We start from the raw sequence: 18,102 nt of genomic DNA, 5'->3' as shown, positions 1-18,102 counted from the left end.
TCTCAGTGGAGCAGCTCAGGATCTGATTTCACATCTGACTGACTCTCAGTGACCTTTAGCCAGGGCGGACTAACCGGATGAAATGTGCTTTGTATGCTGCTGCTGCACGCTCCTGTCGCAGCACATCTCTATAAACAGCTCAGCAGCGGTGCTGTTCTTACCTCTTGTTTTAGTGTTATCCTGCTCATGATCTCTTTGTGGTCGATGAGAGAGAGCTCGTCCACGTCCTCATCACTCCCAGACGATTCTGGTGACTTCTGCCTCCTTAAACACACACATCATAGTTATCAGCACAGAAAAACTCACTGCTTTTAGAGACACCAACGAATAAAAAGGTGTCCAAAGCCAGCCACCGTTTAAGAAATTAAAACTGACCTTTGTTTTTAATTCTGCTTCTTTAATAAAAGGATTGTTTTTTTCCGTGGAATATGATCGTGAATTCAATATCTTAAGGATTTGGACTGTGTCTGAATTTGTAGTCTATCATCGGTAAATAAAGGTTTGAGCCGTTTTCTCAATGTTTGCGAAACATGTTTGGTTGATAGTTTTAGCTCTACATACTACTTATAACCAAGTTTAAAGTTACAAAATGTAGCATAATCAATTTGGTCTGTCTGTTTTACTGTTTGTGGAATGCAAAGCTAATGTACAGGGATTAAAGAAGCTGGAGACAAAAAAAGAATGGATGGCTTTAACTGTGCTACAGCTCCAGGAATCAAAGCTATACAAACATATGTATGTTTTGTGTTTGTTAGGTAAAAGTCAAACTGAAAGGCATGTTCTGATTGTTATATCATAAATGTTTGCTCTATAAATTCCTTCACACAATGAAACACAGCCTTTAGAAAAACAAACATAAATAAATATTCATTGGAATAACTTTACACAACTTTTGACTGGAAAAGAGTAAAGAAAAGTGATCTCAGTTGGACTGCTGCAGTTTGATTGGAACATATTGCATTATTTCTAGTATCTTGATTTATTTTACGCTATATTGATATACATATACTGCCCAGAGGTAGTAGAATTTGACATCACTTCTAAGGTGTAAACATTACGTCTCTTACCTCTCCTTGTCCAGAGCCTCTTTGCTATTGGTGGAGGGGATCTGAGGGGTGGGATCCTGAAGCCCATCGTCAGCTGTGATTGATTCCTGGTCATGGAGGAACAGCAATAATCAACATGTGTGTTCTACGTTACACTGAACAGCATTAATGAACGGTCCCATGCAGTGAGTGGGGGGCTTGGTATTGGTGAACCACCAGTGCATGCTCCACCTTTGGTGGAAGGAAGATGGATGTACACTCATGTCAGTACTACTGGGTTGTTTTATGTTGATGAGTAAAATTCAGCTTTTCCTCAGTACGAGCATGAGACCCAAAACAGAGAGACACCAAGAACTCATACACACTGAATCTGTACCAAATAAAACTGAAAATACAATCACACACCCATACATCGTCTGCCCTCACTTACATTCCCAACACACCTAAAACACACCCTGAAAGTTCCCCCTGGCCAATGGGAATACAACCACACACGCTGTAAAACAAGTGCACTTAAGCAGTTATGGGGGAATGTTATTGGAAAATTGAAAACCGGTGAACCCTAGAGAATCCGATTTGGAGCGGCGACATGTCAGGTGTTAGATCGGAACAAGGTTAAATGCTTGTTACAGTGGAAGCGCAGCCAGAAAGAGCCAGCCAGGCATCAGTGTGTACACACACACACACACACACACACACACACACACACACACACACACACACACACACACACACACACACACACACACACACACACACACACACACACACACACACACACACACACACACACACACACACACACACTCTCTCTCTCTGAAGTCATGCTCGGTCAGGTTTGTCTGCATTCAAATTCCATTCCAGTGCCATCGCTTTGAGAGATGAATCAATAGCAGCTGCAACAGAAGTCTGCCAGTCAACCACGCTCTGCTCATTCGAATCCCCCGCGGAATTTCAAAATTGATTCACACTCCTGAAGCGGTGGCACCAGTTGAATGGAATTGACCTTTTGACCCCGTGGCGGGCAGCTACTTACTCTGAGGGAGCGAGGCAGCTCCCCATTGGCCTGGCTGGATGAGTACAAGTTGACGTACTCGCCCTCCCCGCCCTCGTCGTTTGCGCTCTCGCTCTACGGGAAAAGAGGAGGGACACAAACCCGTAAGGGGAGAGAGGGGGGCACACAGTGTTTGCTTACAGAAGAGAGAATAGAGCGGTGCAGGAATGAGTCCTAAAACCCGGGAATGAGTTCGCATTTTGCCACTTGAGGCTCCCTCTTCTCAAAGTCAACCTTTTTTTTTTAAACGTGTTTTTGATTGTTAGCTTAAAATAAGCCTTGTGGTTAACACAAGCGGAAGAGATTTAGTTCTATGACAAAGTATGTCAGTAAATGCCCCACTGATGGATTTAAGCTTAGCGGTGGTGACGTGCAGTCATGTGACCGTGCTGTAGTTCCTCTATAGCCCAACATTAGCCGCCTTTAGCTTAGTGGTGTTGATGTGTAGTTATGTGACCATGCTGTAGTTCTTTTATAGCCCAACATTAGCCGCCTTTAGCTTAGCGGTGTTGATGTGTAGTTATGTGACCATGCTGTAGTTCTTTTATAGCCTAACATTAACTTTTTACTCCTGGCGATTGCATTCACGCTTTGTAAATAATAAAAGTGATATTAATTCATATGTGGAGATTATCCTGCTGTACAAAACTATCATAAACAATTGTTCGCCACAGATCTTATTTTATGCATATTCTGAAATCCAATGGATGAATCCCATTGGCTTTTTAACAAGGGAGCTAGTGGGATGCCAACTTCTGGGTCAGACTACAAACTGCACCACTCTATTTAAATAAGAAGAAGAGGAAGCGGCTAGCTGAAGTTTTGGTGTAACAGTGAGCGGTGGGCTCGCTATCCTCACAAACACCAGGTGGCACTGTAGCGCGCATCAATGGTAAAGGTCATAGTATTTACTGGCATAAAAGAACATGCAGTGCATCATGCTCTATTGGGGTTCTTTAAAAAGACCAATAATCAGATTGCAGATAGTTTGTGGGTTCTGAATTGGTCACTAATTTATCACCCGAGCATCAAACTGCTAACACCAATCTGCCATGGGGAGGGGTCCAGGATCAAGGTTTATCATTCGTCTCTGAGAGTCAGATCATTTCCTCTTGGAAGCTCACCGCTGAGGTGTGGAGTGAGTCAGTGAGAGAAGACTCAGAAGGAAGACAGACAGCCACAGAGCCCATTGAGCCGGCCAGGGAAACGTTGGTCCCGCCCCCGCCGCCGCCATCCAGAATGGTGGCATTGGTCAAGGCAACCATGTCCAAGCTCTGTGATTGGTGGAAAGAAGTGAAGCAGGAAAAAATAAAAGAGTAAAAAGACCAGAGAGGTGAAGACAGAGCAGGTAGGAAAAGAGGCTGAAGCAGTGGAGGAGAAATAAGTCCTCACCTCATTCTCAAACACCCCTGAGAGATATGTGTCTGAACATGAAATGCGCACACACACACAAAATGGGGACCAGTAGCAACATCTCAAGTGAGATAAACTGGAAGAACATAAATACAATATTTAAGGTAGCATCATCGTCTAAGAACGTTTTATCCCATGACTAAGGCGACACATTGAAGATGTTAATATACATTATTGTTGACAAAAGAAGAATTAATAAAATAATAATAACTCTTTCTCTATTTGCCAGCATCTCTTCCCCTCAGTCTGTCTCTGTCCTTGTCTCAGTCCAGACAATTGTGCTACTATATAATGCATCAACTTTGCAGCTAGAGTTGACATTTTATCATATTACGCGATGCAGGTCGTCTTCCATAAGACACCAGCTGAGCGAAACAATGAGGAGGACTTGGATTAGCCAAGCTTTTCACCAATTAACAGTAACTCTGTGTGTATAGGCAATAGATGTCTTAACAATATGAGTGTGTGTTCTGTGAGGCCAGCTGAGCAGATGCCTGTCTGCAGGGAGGTAGCGCTAACCTGTTTCAACATGTTGCACAAATTAGCCCTGTTTCAGCATACCAGCACAGTCACCATACACAGATCACTGATAAACACATGCTCACACACACACACACACACACACACACACACACACACACACACACACGTTCATGCACAGACACGCAGGTTGAGCGGGAAATCAAGGCCTCTCTCTCACTCTCCTCTTTATTTGTAGTAAATACAGTCTGTACTAGCAGCACACACACAGGGGGAGACACACGTCAAAATAATACAGATTTTACTAAATGGTTGTTTCCCTTTCCACTCAACATATGTAAAGCAGCTTTTCTGGCATCCCTAACCTTCCCCTAAACATCATGCCCGGAGGAGTTGAGGAATCCAGGCATTCCACAGAAACAGACAACTGGGAGGTGTGTGTGTGTGTGTGTGTGTGTGTGTATTTGGCGAGGAGGAGGCTATAGAATGGCGGAGATGAGACGGATAAGAGAAAAAGTGTGTGCATCAGGAGGAAAAAGACGAGGAGGACAGGGAGGAAGAGGAGCAGAAACATGAGGAATGTGTTTTCCATCAGGTCCATCTGGAGCTGCATTCCTCGGCACAGATCCTGAGGGAAACGCACACCGAACCTATGGGTGCATCGCACACCACGGGGTCACCACGGGTCAACTCCCACCCTAAAAACTGTTACACATTGCCGGGTCTGCTGGTGGGTCAGGGTCAGGCCATAAGTAACTAGGGTGTAGCTAAAGCTGGACCAAATGTCTTTTTTGAGAGGCAAAGGGTGAGATAATGAAGCCTGGAATGTCTGTTTTCATATTTTACAACACCAGCCTAAATTTTGATAATGTAAGTCCTTTTATTTTTATCAACTTTTTTTAGGTCGTCAGTGGATGCCTCCAATTAAGTGCAACAAGTGGGAGAAAATGTTCTTTTGACTGATGTGACATATTTTGATAGTTCAACTCATTTCTGAAGAGATTACACCTTTCTATAGTTTTTCAATAATTGGAAATATTTGGATCACAGAGGTTTGAAATAATAACCACGGGAATATATTTCTAAAAATAGTACAGTACTCAGTGCCTAATCTGCTACATTGCAAAAAGACCAGGTTAAAATGATGCTGATTGAGAATTAAAATGTTGATGTGAGAGATGAGGTTTCTCACTGTTTGGTTCAGCGCTAAATATAGCATTTAGTAACCAGGAGCTAACTCATTAACAAGAACCTGTTGTTGGTTGAGACATTCCCGTGAGAACAACAAAAGGCTGTCCTGTGGTTTATAATCCCTGACCAAAGGCCTGACAGTCACTTGTGATATTTGGACCGTTTGCTCCAGACACACGGCTCCCTGTGTGACTGCATCTCTGAGGCAAACGGTCCAATAATGTTCCTGTCACACATTAATAAAATCATATCTAATGCCCCAGTTCAAAAAGTTAGGGCTACAACTGATTATTGCTTTTAATATCTATTAATTCTTCTTTGATTTCATTCTAAAATTAAGAAACTGGCTATTGGCTAAAAAGAAACTATTTTCCTTGGGATGAATAATGGATTCTGATTCATTGTTTGGTCTATAAAATGAACATCCTTATAGCTCGAAATCCAAAGTCTAAGAAGTGTTTTCTAAAGTGTTGTAAGTCCAAACAATATTTACATTTAAATATGACATACAAGAGAAATACAGAAAGTCTCCACATCAGCATTAAGAAATGATGTTACTATCAAAATCATTGCAGATCACACACACACACACACACACACACACACACACACACACACACACACACACACACACACACACACACACACACACACACACACACACACACACACACACACACACACACACACACACACACACACACACACACACACACACACACACACACACACACACAGATCGGTGGATGAGCAAAACGAAGGACCACACAGCAACCAAGCCCTGAGGGACCCCCACTCCCCCTCGAGCAGAAACCCACAGGGGCAAAGGGGGAGATAAACAGACTGCATCACACATGGAGAACACACAGGTCAACCCCCCCAGGACCACACCAGAACCACACAGCACCCGAGTGGAGAAAATGAAGGTGGAGGGATTTAAGAGAACGGTGGAGGGGGGGACTCACCGTGGGTGTGGTCAAAGAAGCTTGGCCAATCAGGTAGGAGTTAGAAACGGACATGCTGAGGCCCAGCCCAGAGCCCGCCTCCTCCAGCGCCGCCACAGACGGCTGGAGGTGGCAGGAGAGAGAAGAGGAGGAGGAGGAAGAGGGGGAGGAAGAGTGGGAGGCCTGAGAAGTGAAACGGAGAGGAAGAAAGAAGAAAAGGTAGAAACGACAGTCAGTCAGAGAAAGAGGGGTTAGAGAAAGAGAAGAAGAAGAGGACAGTTGATTACTCTAGGAAGCAAGAGTGAATTAGAGCAGGTTTAATCAGAGTTCAGTAGTGAAAGCCAAAGAGGAGTCTGGTAGTTGGGCTGGAAATAAAATCTGATCACACTCCGCTGGTGAAGTGCTATTAGGGCTGCACAATTCATCAGAAATTCATCGAAATTTCAAAATCCAAAACGGTGGTCCAGACCTACACACGATATTTCTTAATTAAAAAAACTCCTCGTTCGTGCAAATCCTTCCTAAAAAACCCCACTTCGTTCATATTAATATATATTTAAATCAACTTGTTAAAAAATGCCCATTCTCTCTAATATCATGAATCATATCGCAATTTTAATTTCGGACAAACTAATTGCTGTAAGTGATTTTTTTCAAGGGGTGCTACTCTACTAAGTTTAAGAGCTTTCTAAAGTGCCCTAATTGCCAGAAGTACATATAACATGCACAGGTTTTACACAATTAAGTCCAATTCTTTAAATATCCTGAGCTTTAAAGGCTTTCCAGAAACCAAACCAACTACAACCCGCTCTCAACAGAACCAGTATGATCCGCTCGCTGTTTTTTTTCTTATCCACACAGCAGCTGAAATGACTTTTTTTCTTTTTTAAGCAAAGCCGTGTAAAGTCGCCAAAGCGTGTAAGCCTGGAACATGGGTTTATGGAGGAGGCAAACCGGCTTATTCCACTGGGCCACGAGCTCATCAAGTCCAAAACATGAGGCCAGATTAGGGCTGCACGCTCGCACAAAAGAACGATAAAAATAAAAGCGGGGCACGGAGGGCTGCAAACACACAGTTGTGGTGGCAGAGAGAGGACAAAGCACAAAGAGAGAGACTTTGAGGTGGCCTGCTGAGTTTATTTTCTACTGTACATGCAGCTCCACCCTGGAGAAGAGCTCCATCTGTTTACTGTCCACCACTGCCTGCTGCAGCTTCAGGACACCACCACCCTTCTGTCACTCTCAGCGGCAGGCATTAGTAAGAGAATAGGGAAGGGTGTTTCTGTGTGATGTCTCATATGTGATACACCACAGGTCATCTACCCAACATGCAATGCTTTGTGTTGTTGTGTTCTGTCTGTGTATGCACCATTTACCAAAGTAATAAACCTGAGTCTGATTCAGCATCACTTAAACATGGCTTTGCTTATTTAAAGCTAATGTACTTGCAGGATTCTTGCTGTTCTGAATTAATATCCTCACGCTCTGCTTGTAAGTCTTTTTGGATGATACATTTAATGTCATTGAATACAGTTTATAAGATATTAGTCTAAGTTTTGGTCTAAATTTAAGGTCATTTAAATTACAGGTTTGCTCAAGCAGTCAAATTAATTAAATCCAATTATTTATTTCAAGCGCAAAAATCCCTTATTTAAGGTAACCCTGTTAGTTTATTATAGCTTATTTGATGCTCATGCACCATCTTTTATGATGTGTTCTTAATGTATATGTATCTACAGTGGTGCTCATTAAAGAGAAATTCTGGTAAATTTCTACCTAACAACAGCCATAGTGGTTTTATGGATTGGTGCCAACGTAGCTATTTACGGAGTCTACTAAAAATCATGTTTTTATCAGGAAGTTGCAGGAGGCTCCCACAGCCTGACCTGATATACATTGTTTACAGTGAAGGAGGGCAGTGCAACATCAGCATGACCCATAGAGAAACAAAAGTATGCAGCAGTATGCAAGGATGAAATATAGCTGTATTTTAATAAAGGTTTAAGTTGAAGTATTTACAATATGTACCGTAAACCTTTCCCCACACAACTATCACTGTGTGCACATCTCTTTTATTTATAGTTTAAGGTTTAGAAAATATGTTTTTTATAGTATTTTTATTTATTTATTTGTAACCTTATTCTATTCCCAATTCATTTCACGATCGATGCTTTTATTTTCTTGCCTTTATTTATTATGCACCTTTAAACACCAAAGCCGATTCTGTGCATGCAAAAAAACTATTTTGATTTATCCATAACATTGAGTAATCGTGACTACATAAGCCAGTTACACAACATCTTTTAGTGTCATTAATAATAGTTTAATTCTCAAAAACTCAGCTTCCCTCACTGCTAATCTGCTACTTTATATTATGATACAAATACATAATGATAATAAGAAAATTCATCTATGCTCGACAGTGAAGTCATGTGCCTATCACTTAGCAGTAAAAATAATATTAATTTTGTGCCTTAAATGTCTAATTGTAAACTCACATGGCTCCACACAGCCTTAATCTGTCCACCTCCACCCCACCCCCCACCCCCTCGCTCTCTGTGACAGTTGTCTCAATTAACCCAGACAGCGGCCAGATGAAGATACGTGGACTGGATCTGATGAAGCTGATAAAGGGCGCCGTTATCTCCCGCCAACAACCAAGTACCTCTGAGTACATACATACAGATGAGGGGGGAGTCAGAGAGAGTGCAGAGATGGGGGGGCTGAAAAGGTGAGAGAAATAACAAGATAGGAGGACGCTCGAGAGAAAATTAATGAGGATTACCACAGGAATGTACTTCAGCCTCAGAAAGCAATCTGCATTCTTCCCCAGTCTCTGCTCTGAGCCAGAATAAAGCAGGGGGGGGTGCGCACAGAGCTCTCACTGCAGAGGGTGGGGTATTGTTCACTGTTGCAGTAACACACTGTCCTCAAAACACTCTTTGTGTATAAAATCATTTAAATGGATCGAGTTTCGGTCTAAATTTGAGGAAGATGAACAGCAAAATTGAAGAAAACTTAATTCACAGCAACAATAAAAGTACACTGAATTATTAATATCAACCCACTTACAAAAACCCTTATTTAAGGTAACGCTGTTAGATTGTCAAGGTTTATTTGATGATATTTAAGATAAGATAAGAATTACTTTATTAATCCCAGACTGGGACATTTCTGTGCAATCTTTCTGTCTTTGTATGAACCATCTACACAAAGCAGTTCCCCGTATGTGTAAACCTGGTTGGTAATAATTCTGATTCTGATGCAGCAGAACTTAAACATGGTTTTGCTTTTTTAAAGCTAATGCACTTGCAGGATTCTTTCTGTTCTGAATTAATATCCTCACGCTCTAATTTTAAGTCTTCTTGGATAATACATTTAATGTCATTTACAAGAAATGAATCAATCAATTTAAGGACATTTTTATTACAGCTTCGCTCACGCAGTCAAAATGAAGTAAATCTGATTATTTATTTCAATCCACTTGCAAAAATCACTTATTTAAAGTAACCCTGTTAGTTTATTATAGCGTTATAGCATTTACAAATCTGTTGCATGAGCCTCAAATAATATATTCGATGCTCATGGCCAGCTTTTTTAATGGCTTTACTTTTTTTAAAGCTAATGTACTTCAGGATTCTTGCTGTTCTATGCCTGAAATGCTAAAACATGCACTTGTTGAGTTAAATATATTTGACCTCAAACAAAATGTAAATACAGTTGTAAGAAAAGTGGTATCAAAATATTATTGAAAATATCAAATGGCTTTTTTTGTGATGATTTCTGTGTATGTATTTCTCAAATACATACACAGAACTAGAAAGATAAAGGGTTACATTTGTGTTGATGTCTGAATGTCCTCCCATTCTGGAATGAGCCAAGTCTTCTTGGATGATAAATGTAACGTAATTTAAAACAGCTTTTAAGAAATGGCACAAAATTGAAGTGCCTCAGAAGAACACCAATGGAGAGTTTTCTTACCAGCTGCCTCTGCTTGGGGGGCAGGGCAGGGGGCAGCAAGGGCTCGTGCACAGAGTCGGTGCTGCTGAAGGAGTCGTTGAAGCAGTACACCTCCTGGAAGCGCTTGTTGCGCTGCTCGTAGATGCTCTCGCTCTGCGGCATCTGGTAGAACATGGAGGGCTGCGGCTCCGAGTAGTCCTCCACAAACTGCATGTACTGGAGGACTGGGGGTGGGGGGGGGGGGAGTGTAAAACATTTAGCGTTAATGTACAAATTACTTTAAATTCAACCAAGTAATGAATGGACTTCTTAGGTTACATTTCTCCTCCATTTTCATAATAGGGGTGTTAAGATGATAAAGTATTGCACCTATCTCACTTATAAGACACATATGTAAAGTAAATATGTAAAATTCAAAGGGCCATAGGCTAAGATATCTTAAGCTTTTGTGCCTATATGGGTCAAGCTACGAAAAACCCAAATCACCAATCTATTTACAAGACCAAAAAGCTACTAAATACTAAAAGAGTATTCATCTTTTTTTTGTTCATTTTATAATCATTTCTTTTTACAAATGTAATGGTCTGCCTCTGAAAATGAAAATAAATGTGTGTGTGTGTGTGTGTGTGTATATAAAAGGTGTGTTTTGATGAGTTAACAAGGAAATGAAGCTATTTTTAGTTTAGTGGGAGAGAAAAACTCAAATTCAAAAGTTTAACGGTTGTATTTTCCCGTTTAAAAAGTGGAATCTGTGTGTTTAATAAACGTATCAAAGCTCAGAGAGTGGTGGGAACCCGCTCCGTGAGTCAGAGGTTAGATTTAAGCTGCCCTGAGGCAGTCAGACACTGTGAGAAGTATTTCAGGAAGGGCTGACTGTATATAATGACATAATACAGTAGCGAGAGAGGAAGTGATGTAGGGGGTGTGACAGGAAATGACCACACGCTGCCCTCTGTACCCCCGCAGCCAAGCCCATTGTAGCACTTCCTGGTTTTCACTTCCTGCTTTTATTCTCACTGGAATAATTGTTTGACATGAGCTACTCTTCAATTAATTTATTGTGCATCCCACAGTCACTTCCTACATCCACCTTTATTCCCTCCATCGCTATCCAAATCAAATCAAACTTTATTTATACAAAAGCTTCACAAAAACAAACAATTTACAGAAAAGATCTCCCACTTCCCAGAGCAACACACAGCCTTGTGATTGAAAGAACACTTTCACCCAGGACTGAATAAAAAGGAATAAGATAAGAATAAAATACACTTCAGTTGAAAGCCAAATTAAAAGGTGGGTCTTGGGTTTGTTCTACTACTACTCCCCCCGCCCCACTTACTGTGTCTGCTCTTCTTCTCTGGTAGTGGGGGGGGGCTGGCGGGAACATCTGCGTTCTCGCCGGTGACGTACTGGGAGACAAACAACCCCCCGTTTGTCTGAGGCATGGGTGAGATAGGGGTGAAAAGGGGGAATGGCGGCGTGGGGTGCAGCTCCTCCTCTGATAGGTTATCGTATTGGGAGGGGTATCGCTCATACAGCACCCTGGACCCCCCGTCGGGAAATGGCGACTGGGTGCTGCGGCGCTTCTTCTGGGGGAGGGCGGGGGGCGCGCTGACGCGGTACGACTGTAAGGGGTTGGTGTGGTGGGGCTGTGGGGTCCAGTATTCTGGCTGCTGCTGGGGCGGGGGGGCACTGAAGCGGGGGTGTGAGGGATGCTGCCCGGGGACGGGGGAGGAAGACTCGCTGTGAGACTCTGGCAGGGGGCTCAGGCACCCCACCACTGGGATTGGAGGCAGGTTCTCCCCCGCCGACAGGTCCTGATGGAGGAAGTCGTAGTCTGGGTCGTAACTCTCCGTGTTGTCTGTACAGGGAGAGAGGGGGGGGGCATTTTAATCATGGTTTACTCAGATCTAACCCCCACCCAATGTGAAGCACAACAGGTGAGGGGGGGAATCTTAACGGCACATTAACAAAGGTTTGTCAAGGGTTGGGTTCTGAGAGTTTTGGATCTGGTTCCCTGTTGGCAGAATGCCCTGATTTCAGAAGGTTATGAAAAATCTCCTGATGAACTTTTGTCTCTTTATTTATCAGAAATAATAAACAGTGTAAAACATATTTAGGAAGCTTAACCAGCAGGGAATACTGTGGTAAAAATGAAGCGTGGTCACTGAGTTTCTGTTTAGTTTATAGTCTGGTCAATTTTCTGTGTTTAGTTTATGAATATAGAAGAAAAAGTGAGTGATGACTCAGGAGAAATGATCAGCTGATTGTGACAAATGCCAGTCCTATTTTAATTTTGAAGCGTATCATAGCAATTTTCAAAGCATCAACCAAATACTAATGCGTTAGGATTTTTAAACACTAGCTTGCGGAAAATAAAGTGTGATGTAAGCAGGATACACATTTTTATGTAGAAGCCAAATCATTCTTCCTCTTCTGCACTGATTTAAAAAAAAATCTATTTAAAACGCTTGAGAGTTATGCACAATATAGAAAAGCTTAATCCCTGATTCCTTTTTTTACAAAACTTAAACTGCTTTTAAGAATAATATTTCTTAATCAAACTAACAACTATCTACCCTGGTGGCAGCTGACATAAAATACTACCTGCTGCAGCAAACATTAGCCTTTATTTGGCTCACAGCGGCTAATTTCAGGTCAGATTTTGTGAACCTTAATTAGGCTATACATAGTGTATTTCTTAGCCAACAAAGCAAATTACAGATCTAAGATTTAATGTAGACATTCATAAAGGTCCAAAGCGGTGGTAGTTGCACCTGATTAGGTTTGATTGATTCGGATCAGATCAGCGTGTTTGATGCTAGATTCAGATTTTCATGGAACCCTGACTGGCTTTGTCTCCGTAGCCTTACCAAGCGTCTCACAGCTGGTGTTACGAGAACACTGACCACTGTCCTGCTCCATGGAGGAGAGCTGCTCGTCCGACTTGCTGAGCTTCCCCATGCTGCTGCAGGGAGAGAGGCGTGGAGAGTCTCCCCCGTACGACTGGCTCCCCCCAGAGAAACGCCTCTGAAGGAACTCCTGCTCATAGTCCTGCTGCTGCACACATAGAAAACACTTGATTATTTTATAGGTTCTGGAGTACCCTTTAAACTAAAAGTCTGCAGATCAAAGTGAAAGACTAAACTGCTGTGAGGAGATGTTGAATATGGTTCATCTATTTTGAGAATTATAGGCTGTGTTTGTGGATCGGCTTTCATTGTATTTTTGTTGAAATGTAATTATATCCTTGGTCTGTACTTTAAACAGATGTATAGTAATTGCACACTTTTTATTGTATTTATTTATAGCATTATTTTCTAATCTGCCATATGTTTAATGTTTGAGAAGGTTCCGTGTTTGTGTGATGTGATAAATGTAAAAAATCAATAAATACATGTTTAGAAAAACAAAAAACGTCTGTGGGTCGTTTGGTATGATCTTAAAGATGTTTATTTTGAAGAATGATGCTCGTCTCAGTCACGTGATTCTTTAATAAAAAAAATAAGCTCAAGCTAGCAACAGACGGCCTTAAAAGTATGTTTCGGCAACTCTGCCGGTGTTCTGGATTCAAATCAGGGGCAGAATATCCTGAGAGAAACCCCTGCTTCCATTTCCAACATCTATTCTTTGTGTGTGGTTTTCTGCCGTGACAGAGTGGGTTTCTCCCATTAGATCGGAACGGCTCGTTGCAGAGAAACAAACTCAGTTCTCCCATTAATTTGGCGTAATGGTGAGTTGTATTTTTGATGCACCTTGCATTTGTTTTTATTCTATTTCGTCATATTTATCCCCCCACACCTTGAAGGCCTGTCAGGGAAAATATTGCCAAAATGAAACCGGTCCGTGATGCAAAAAAGGTTGGGGGCCGCTGCTCTAGTGGACCGTGATCCCTCACCTGTCTGTGGACGCTGCAGGGTAAACTGGAGCCGCGACTCATCGGGGCGACGACTGCAACCCGTGTGGGCGAGGGTGCCGACTGACGCTTCTTAGGGGGGAGAGCTGGGGGAGGGCTATTAACAGGAGAGAAACAGCAGAATAAAATAATACGTATGTCCAAGAGGCGAACCCAACACAGACAATCAGGCAAGCACACAAAACACGCTCCGTCAGGCATGTATGCACACACAGATCCATGTATGAATACATGAACACACACATTGTCATCCCTCCTGGTGAGCAGTGAGATGAGAGTGAGGGTGTTTCATGTTAGCCTATCTCAGAAATGACACGGAGCTGTCCTGCTTTCCAAACGTAAAATCAGTGAGTTAATAATACAGCGGACACGAGGCACCATGATATGGAGGCCAGCAGAAACACATTGGGTCAGTCACACACTCTCATGCACCGCCCGATCTTCTGATTGGATGCTGAGCTCTTTAGGGAATGTCCGGGATAACACAACATTTGGGATGATGCAACCATGCAAGTAAAAAAACATCCAATCCAGAAGCTTGATGCGGGTCGAGGGTGGGATGTTATGATGGAGACAGGTGATCCTGCAAGCTAACATACTTCTCCTTCTGAGAGGGTCTCCTTTGGCCCGCGTCAGCACTCAACTGTGCTCTGTTCCCAGAATCCAAAGGGAAACCAAAAGGTGGAACAAATTGAGATAGATGGCAGAAACAGTAAGAGAAGGGACAGAGCAGCAGAGCAACAAACGTGGGCTATTTGAAAGTGTGGAAGTAATGTACGATTGTAAGGAGTCTGAAAGTCACACGGAGGCAAATACACAGTTTCCAAACTCAGAAAAAGGTCTAAATTAGTGAAAATGAAATACATTTACGGAACCCCCCTTACATTCCCCATACCCACAACCTAAAAACATAGTTCCTCTTATTTGTGTGAACTTTTCAGAGAAATTATAAAAAATAAGTTACATATCCAGAATAGACACTTCTGCTTTAGTGCAAAGGGTCACCACATTTCTGTGGTCATTATCGGGATACAAGTGAATATTCTCACATGATGGCTCTAGCTTATGGTAAAGAAGTGAAGACAAAAATACAGGAATAATCAATAAAAAATAACAGATGCATTTTTCCTTTAATTATGCAAGTGGACCTTATGCTCCCATTCCCCTTTCTCTTTTGTAAATGTCCTTTATAATTCTATTCATTTATTTTAGCTTAAGTTCTGGCTTAATTAAGGAAAATATATTGGAAATCTGAAATAATGGTTTAGCTTTGTGCTAGCTGTGGAAGTGCCACTATTTTTTTCCCACTGTCATGATTTTCGGTTGGTTTTCGACGTTGCTTAATTTTATTGTAATTATTTTTTCTTTATTTTTTAGATGCAATTGTTCTAGTTTGACTTTTTTATTTTAAGATTGCTTTCCATTAAAAAGTATTTTATAAATTAATTATGTTTTATAAATGAAATACTGTGTCTTTCCGTGATGATATGTTTGGGTTCTTAACAAATGTAAGGCAAAGTGATTCAAGCACCTTTTTGTGTCCTTTGTGGGCCAGTTTTAATCAATATTTCTATGATTATTGGGATAACATTGTGGGTTGCAATTATTTTGGCCAGGATGATTATGAAAAAACGTTGAGACAAAAAAGAAACCTGAACTTTTAAGAATATTCATACTCAGAATGTGAACTTTAAGACGTCACTATGCTGCAGCCACTTCCTCAGCACTGTTTGACCAAAGAGGAAGCTTTACAGAAGTTAATCATGGATCAAAGTGTAATGTTAAAGTGTGTGTCGTCCTCACCTGAGCTCTGCCATTTTGGCTTCAGGTAGGGGTGGTTTGGGAGGGGCCACCTCCTCCTCTGGTATTTCAGAAGCTGCCTCTGCAGGAGGAGCAGCCGGAGCCGCGTTAGTGGAGACCTCCTGCTCCCGATCTATCGAGGGCATCTCCACCGACACGCTGCTGCACAAATAGAGCCGCCTGAGTGAGGGAACCGCTTCAAGTGTGTGGGTGTGTTCCAAATGTCATTTTAGCTTAGGAAGGTTCCTAACGGAGCTCAGTGGAGAGCCATGGTAAGAGCTGTTCCACTTCTCTAGATGATGGGAAAGGAGCTTTGAAACCTCCTTTATAACCTCCTTTAGCTTAGGAAACACTGGACCTTCCTTTATGAATATGTACGTTACTTTTTTACTGAAATGATCAAATAAAGTCAACATTTCACTGTTTACTGAACTCTGTGGGGTTTCTTAAACTTGTGGTGTTTCTTAAACTTGTACATGTGAAGGCCTAACATTAATATGCATGTATTTTAAAATATTTTCATAAAATCATACATATTGGGATTCACGAGGATTAATACGTGTGGACAGGAGGGGGAGGGGGGGACAACAATAAGTTTCACTTTAATTTAAATTCTAGCCTTGGTCATGAAGAATATTTTTCTCGCTGTTGTCCTCCCTCGTTCATAAAGCATTCAACAGCACCATTAGAGCACGAGAGTCTCTAGAGTCTTTCAGTAGTGCTGTACAGAGAACTGTAGTCCCCCCCAGCAGCACATTAATAACGTCTGCTGGCGCATCATAAATACTGGGCGTCTTTTCCTAAGTCCTTTCCTCCTAACCACTATCGACTGATCTTGGTGTGAATGTGATTGGGTTTTGATTGTGACTGTTTTAAGTTCTCTGTAACTGTGCTGCTAAATATCTTGGGCCATGACTCTCTTGTAAAATACATTTTAATCTCAATGAGACCTATCCTGGTTAAATGGAGGATAACCCTGTGACGTTTCTCACTGGTCAAGGAATAGTGGTTAGGAAAGACGATAGGAGCTGATTTTTGGACAACCTGTGTGTTTTTATTCCGCAGAGCATGCTGGGTACTCACCTCTCTGCCGTGGGAGCGGGGGGTACTGGTTTGTTCGGGCTGGTCGGTGATGGCTGCTCCTGTTTCTCTATGGTCAGCTTCACCAATTCCTGTTCATAGAAAAGTCAGAGTCAGTGGGGGCTGAGGCAATACATTTTTTTTGTTGACAACCAGTCTTTGTTTAAATGTTTTGCAAAGACAATCACAGCGTTGATAAAATGTGTATGAATGCTTGTTGGAAGAAGGGGGAGTCAATTGTTCGCATCATTTAAGAAAAAGGAACAGTAAACAAAATAACATCAATAAAATAGAGCCAGCTGAATCTCATGCTTGAAAAAATATGTAGGAAACCGGATTGAATTATGGCATTTGTCTTTGATTCATGTATGAATGTGAGGAGGTTAACATCATATCTGTTTCTCTGTTTCTTCAGAAAGGAGAAGAACAGTATGGGTTGAAGTTACATGCTCAGTGAACGTCTTTATATCTGCTAAATATGTTTTCGTTGCACTTTTGGAGCCCTCTTCTTGTATCAATACACCAACTTTTCAATTTCTGCCAAGTTTAATTGCACTTTTTCCCAACATTTCCAGATGAGTTTTAAAATGTAGCCGTTTCCACTCGGGTTTTATCATGTGCACGATGTTAATGCATCACAACAGGTGGATCCAAATCACCTCCTCCATCAGCAGACGACTTACCTTCACTCCGTCCAACACGGCTTTGATGACGCTGGTGACAGACGCCACGTTTTCCTTGTCCTCCAGGTCGATGCCATCCAGCATCACCTGGTCCGCCCAACGGATGAGATTGGCCAGACTCTGATAGACGCGATTATGGCAGGAAGACAGCGCCGAACTATGGGAAGGGGGTGATAGTAAAACATAAAGAAAAAGCAGAAAAAGTGGTCAGAGACGGTATATAAAGTAATACGTGGAGAGTTATTACATCTAAACAGGACAGCAATTGGGAAGCTATAACTTGTTGGAATAAAGGTTTTGAATTTTAATTTTGGTAAATAATGTATTAAGGATGTTTAAAGGATGAGGTATGTGCAAAATACATTAAAAAAAGCACCTAAAAATAACATTAATATAGTTTTTAAATATACAGTTCTTTGGATATATTGTTGGCCATATTTTATTCTATTGTACTGTGCTCGGTTTCTCATATTTTTATTTTTTGAGTAAATATAGTCTTTTTATAATAGTACTATTTTTTGCTCCTTTAAAAAAA

General features: G+C 41.6%; 1 protein-coding gene across 7 annotated transcripts in view; it reads right to left on the bottom strand.

The window, feature by feature from the left end:
- rapgef1b (Rap guanine nucleotide exchange factor (GEF) 1b) overlaps positions 1–18,102 on the bottom strand; it is a 59,334-nt gene that overhangs the window by 7,307 nt on the left and 33,925 nt on the right. Inside the window, exons 4-15 of one of the 7 annotated variants that reach the window (XM_063889234.1) lie at positions 17,568–17,724; positions 16,888–16,976; positions 15,808–15,966; positions 13,987–14,101; positions 12,962–13,145; positions 11,428–11,949; positions 10,110–10,312; positions 6,150–6,311; positions 3,225–3,374; positions 2,083–2,175; positions 1,068–1,153; positions 162–264 (exon numbers count right to left, since the gene is read on the bottom strand). In XM_063889234.1, coding sequence (XP_063745304.1) covers positions 162–264; positions 1,068–1,153; positions 2,083–2,175; positions 3,225–3,374; positions 6,150–6,311; positions 10,110–10,312; positions 11,428–11,949; positions 12,962–13,145; positions 13,987–14,101; positions 15,808–15,966; positions 16,888–16,976; positions 17,568–17,724 — 2,023 coding nt within the window. Of the gene's footprint in view, positions 1–161; positions 265–1,067; positions 1,154–2,082; positions 2,176–3,224; positions 3,375–6,149; positions 6,312–10,109; positions 10,313–11,427; positions 11,950–12,961; positions 13,149–13,986; positions 14,102–15,807; positions 15,967–16,887; positions 16,977–17,567; positions 17,725–18,102 lie in introns of all 7 variants that reach the window. The other 6 variants (XM_063889232.1, XM_063889235.1, XM_063889233.1 and 3 more) reach the window with 6 other exon arrangements.

This window comes from Eleginops maclovinus, chromosome 8 (genome assembly GCF_036324505.1).
Source record: "Eleginops maclovinus isolate JMC-PN-2008 ecotype Puerto Natales chromosome 8, JC_Emac_rtc_rv5, whole genome shotgun sequence".
In the NCBI taxonomy this organism is placed as follows: Eukaryota; Metazoa; Chordata; class Actinopteri; order Perciformes; family Eleginopidae; genus Eleginops; species Eleginops maclovinus.
The sequence above is the reverse complement of the archived record's forward strand: the minus strand, read 5'-3'. Positions and strand labels throughout refer to the sequence as shown.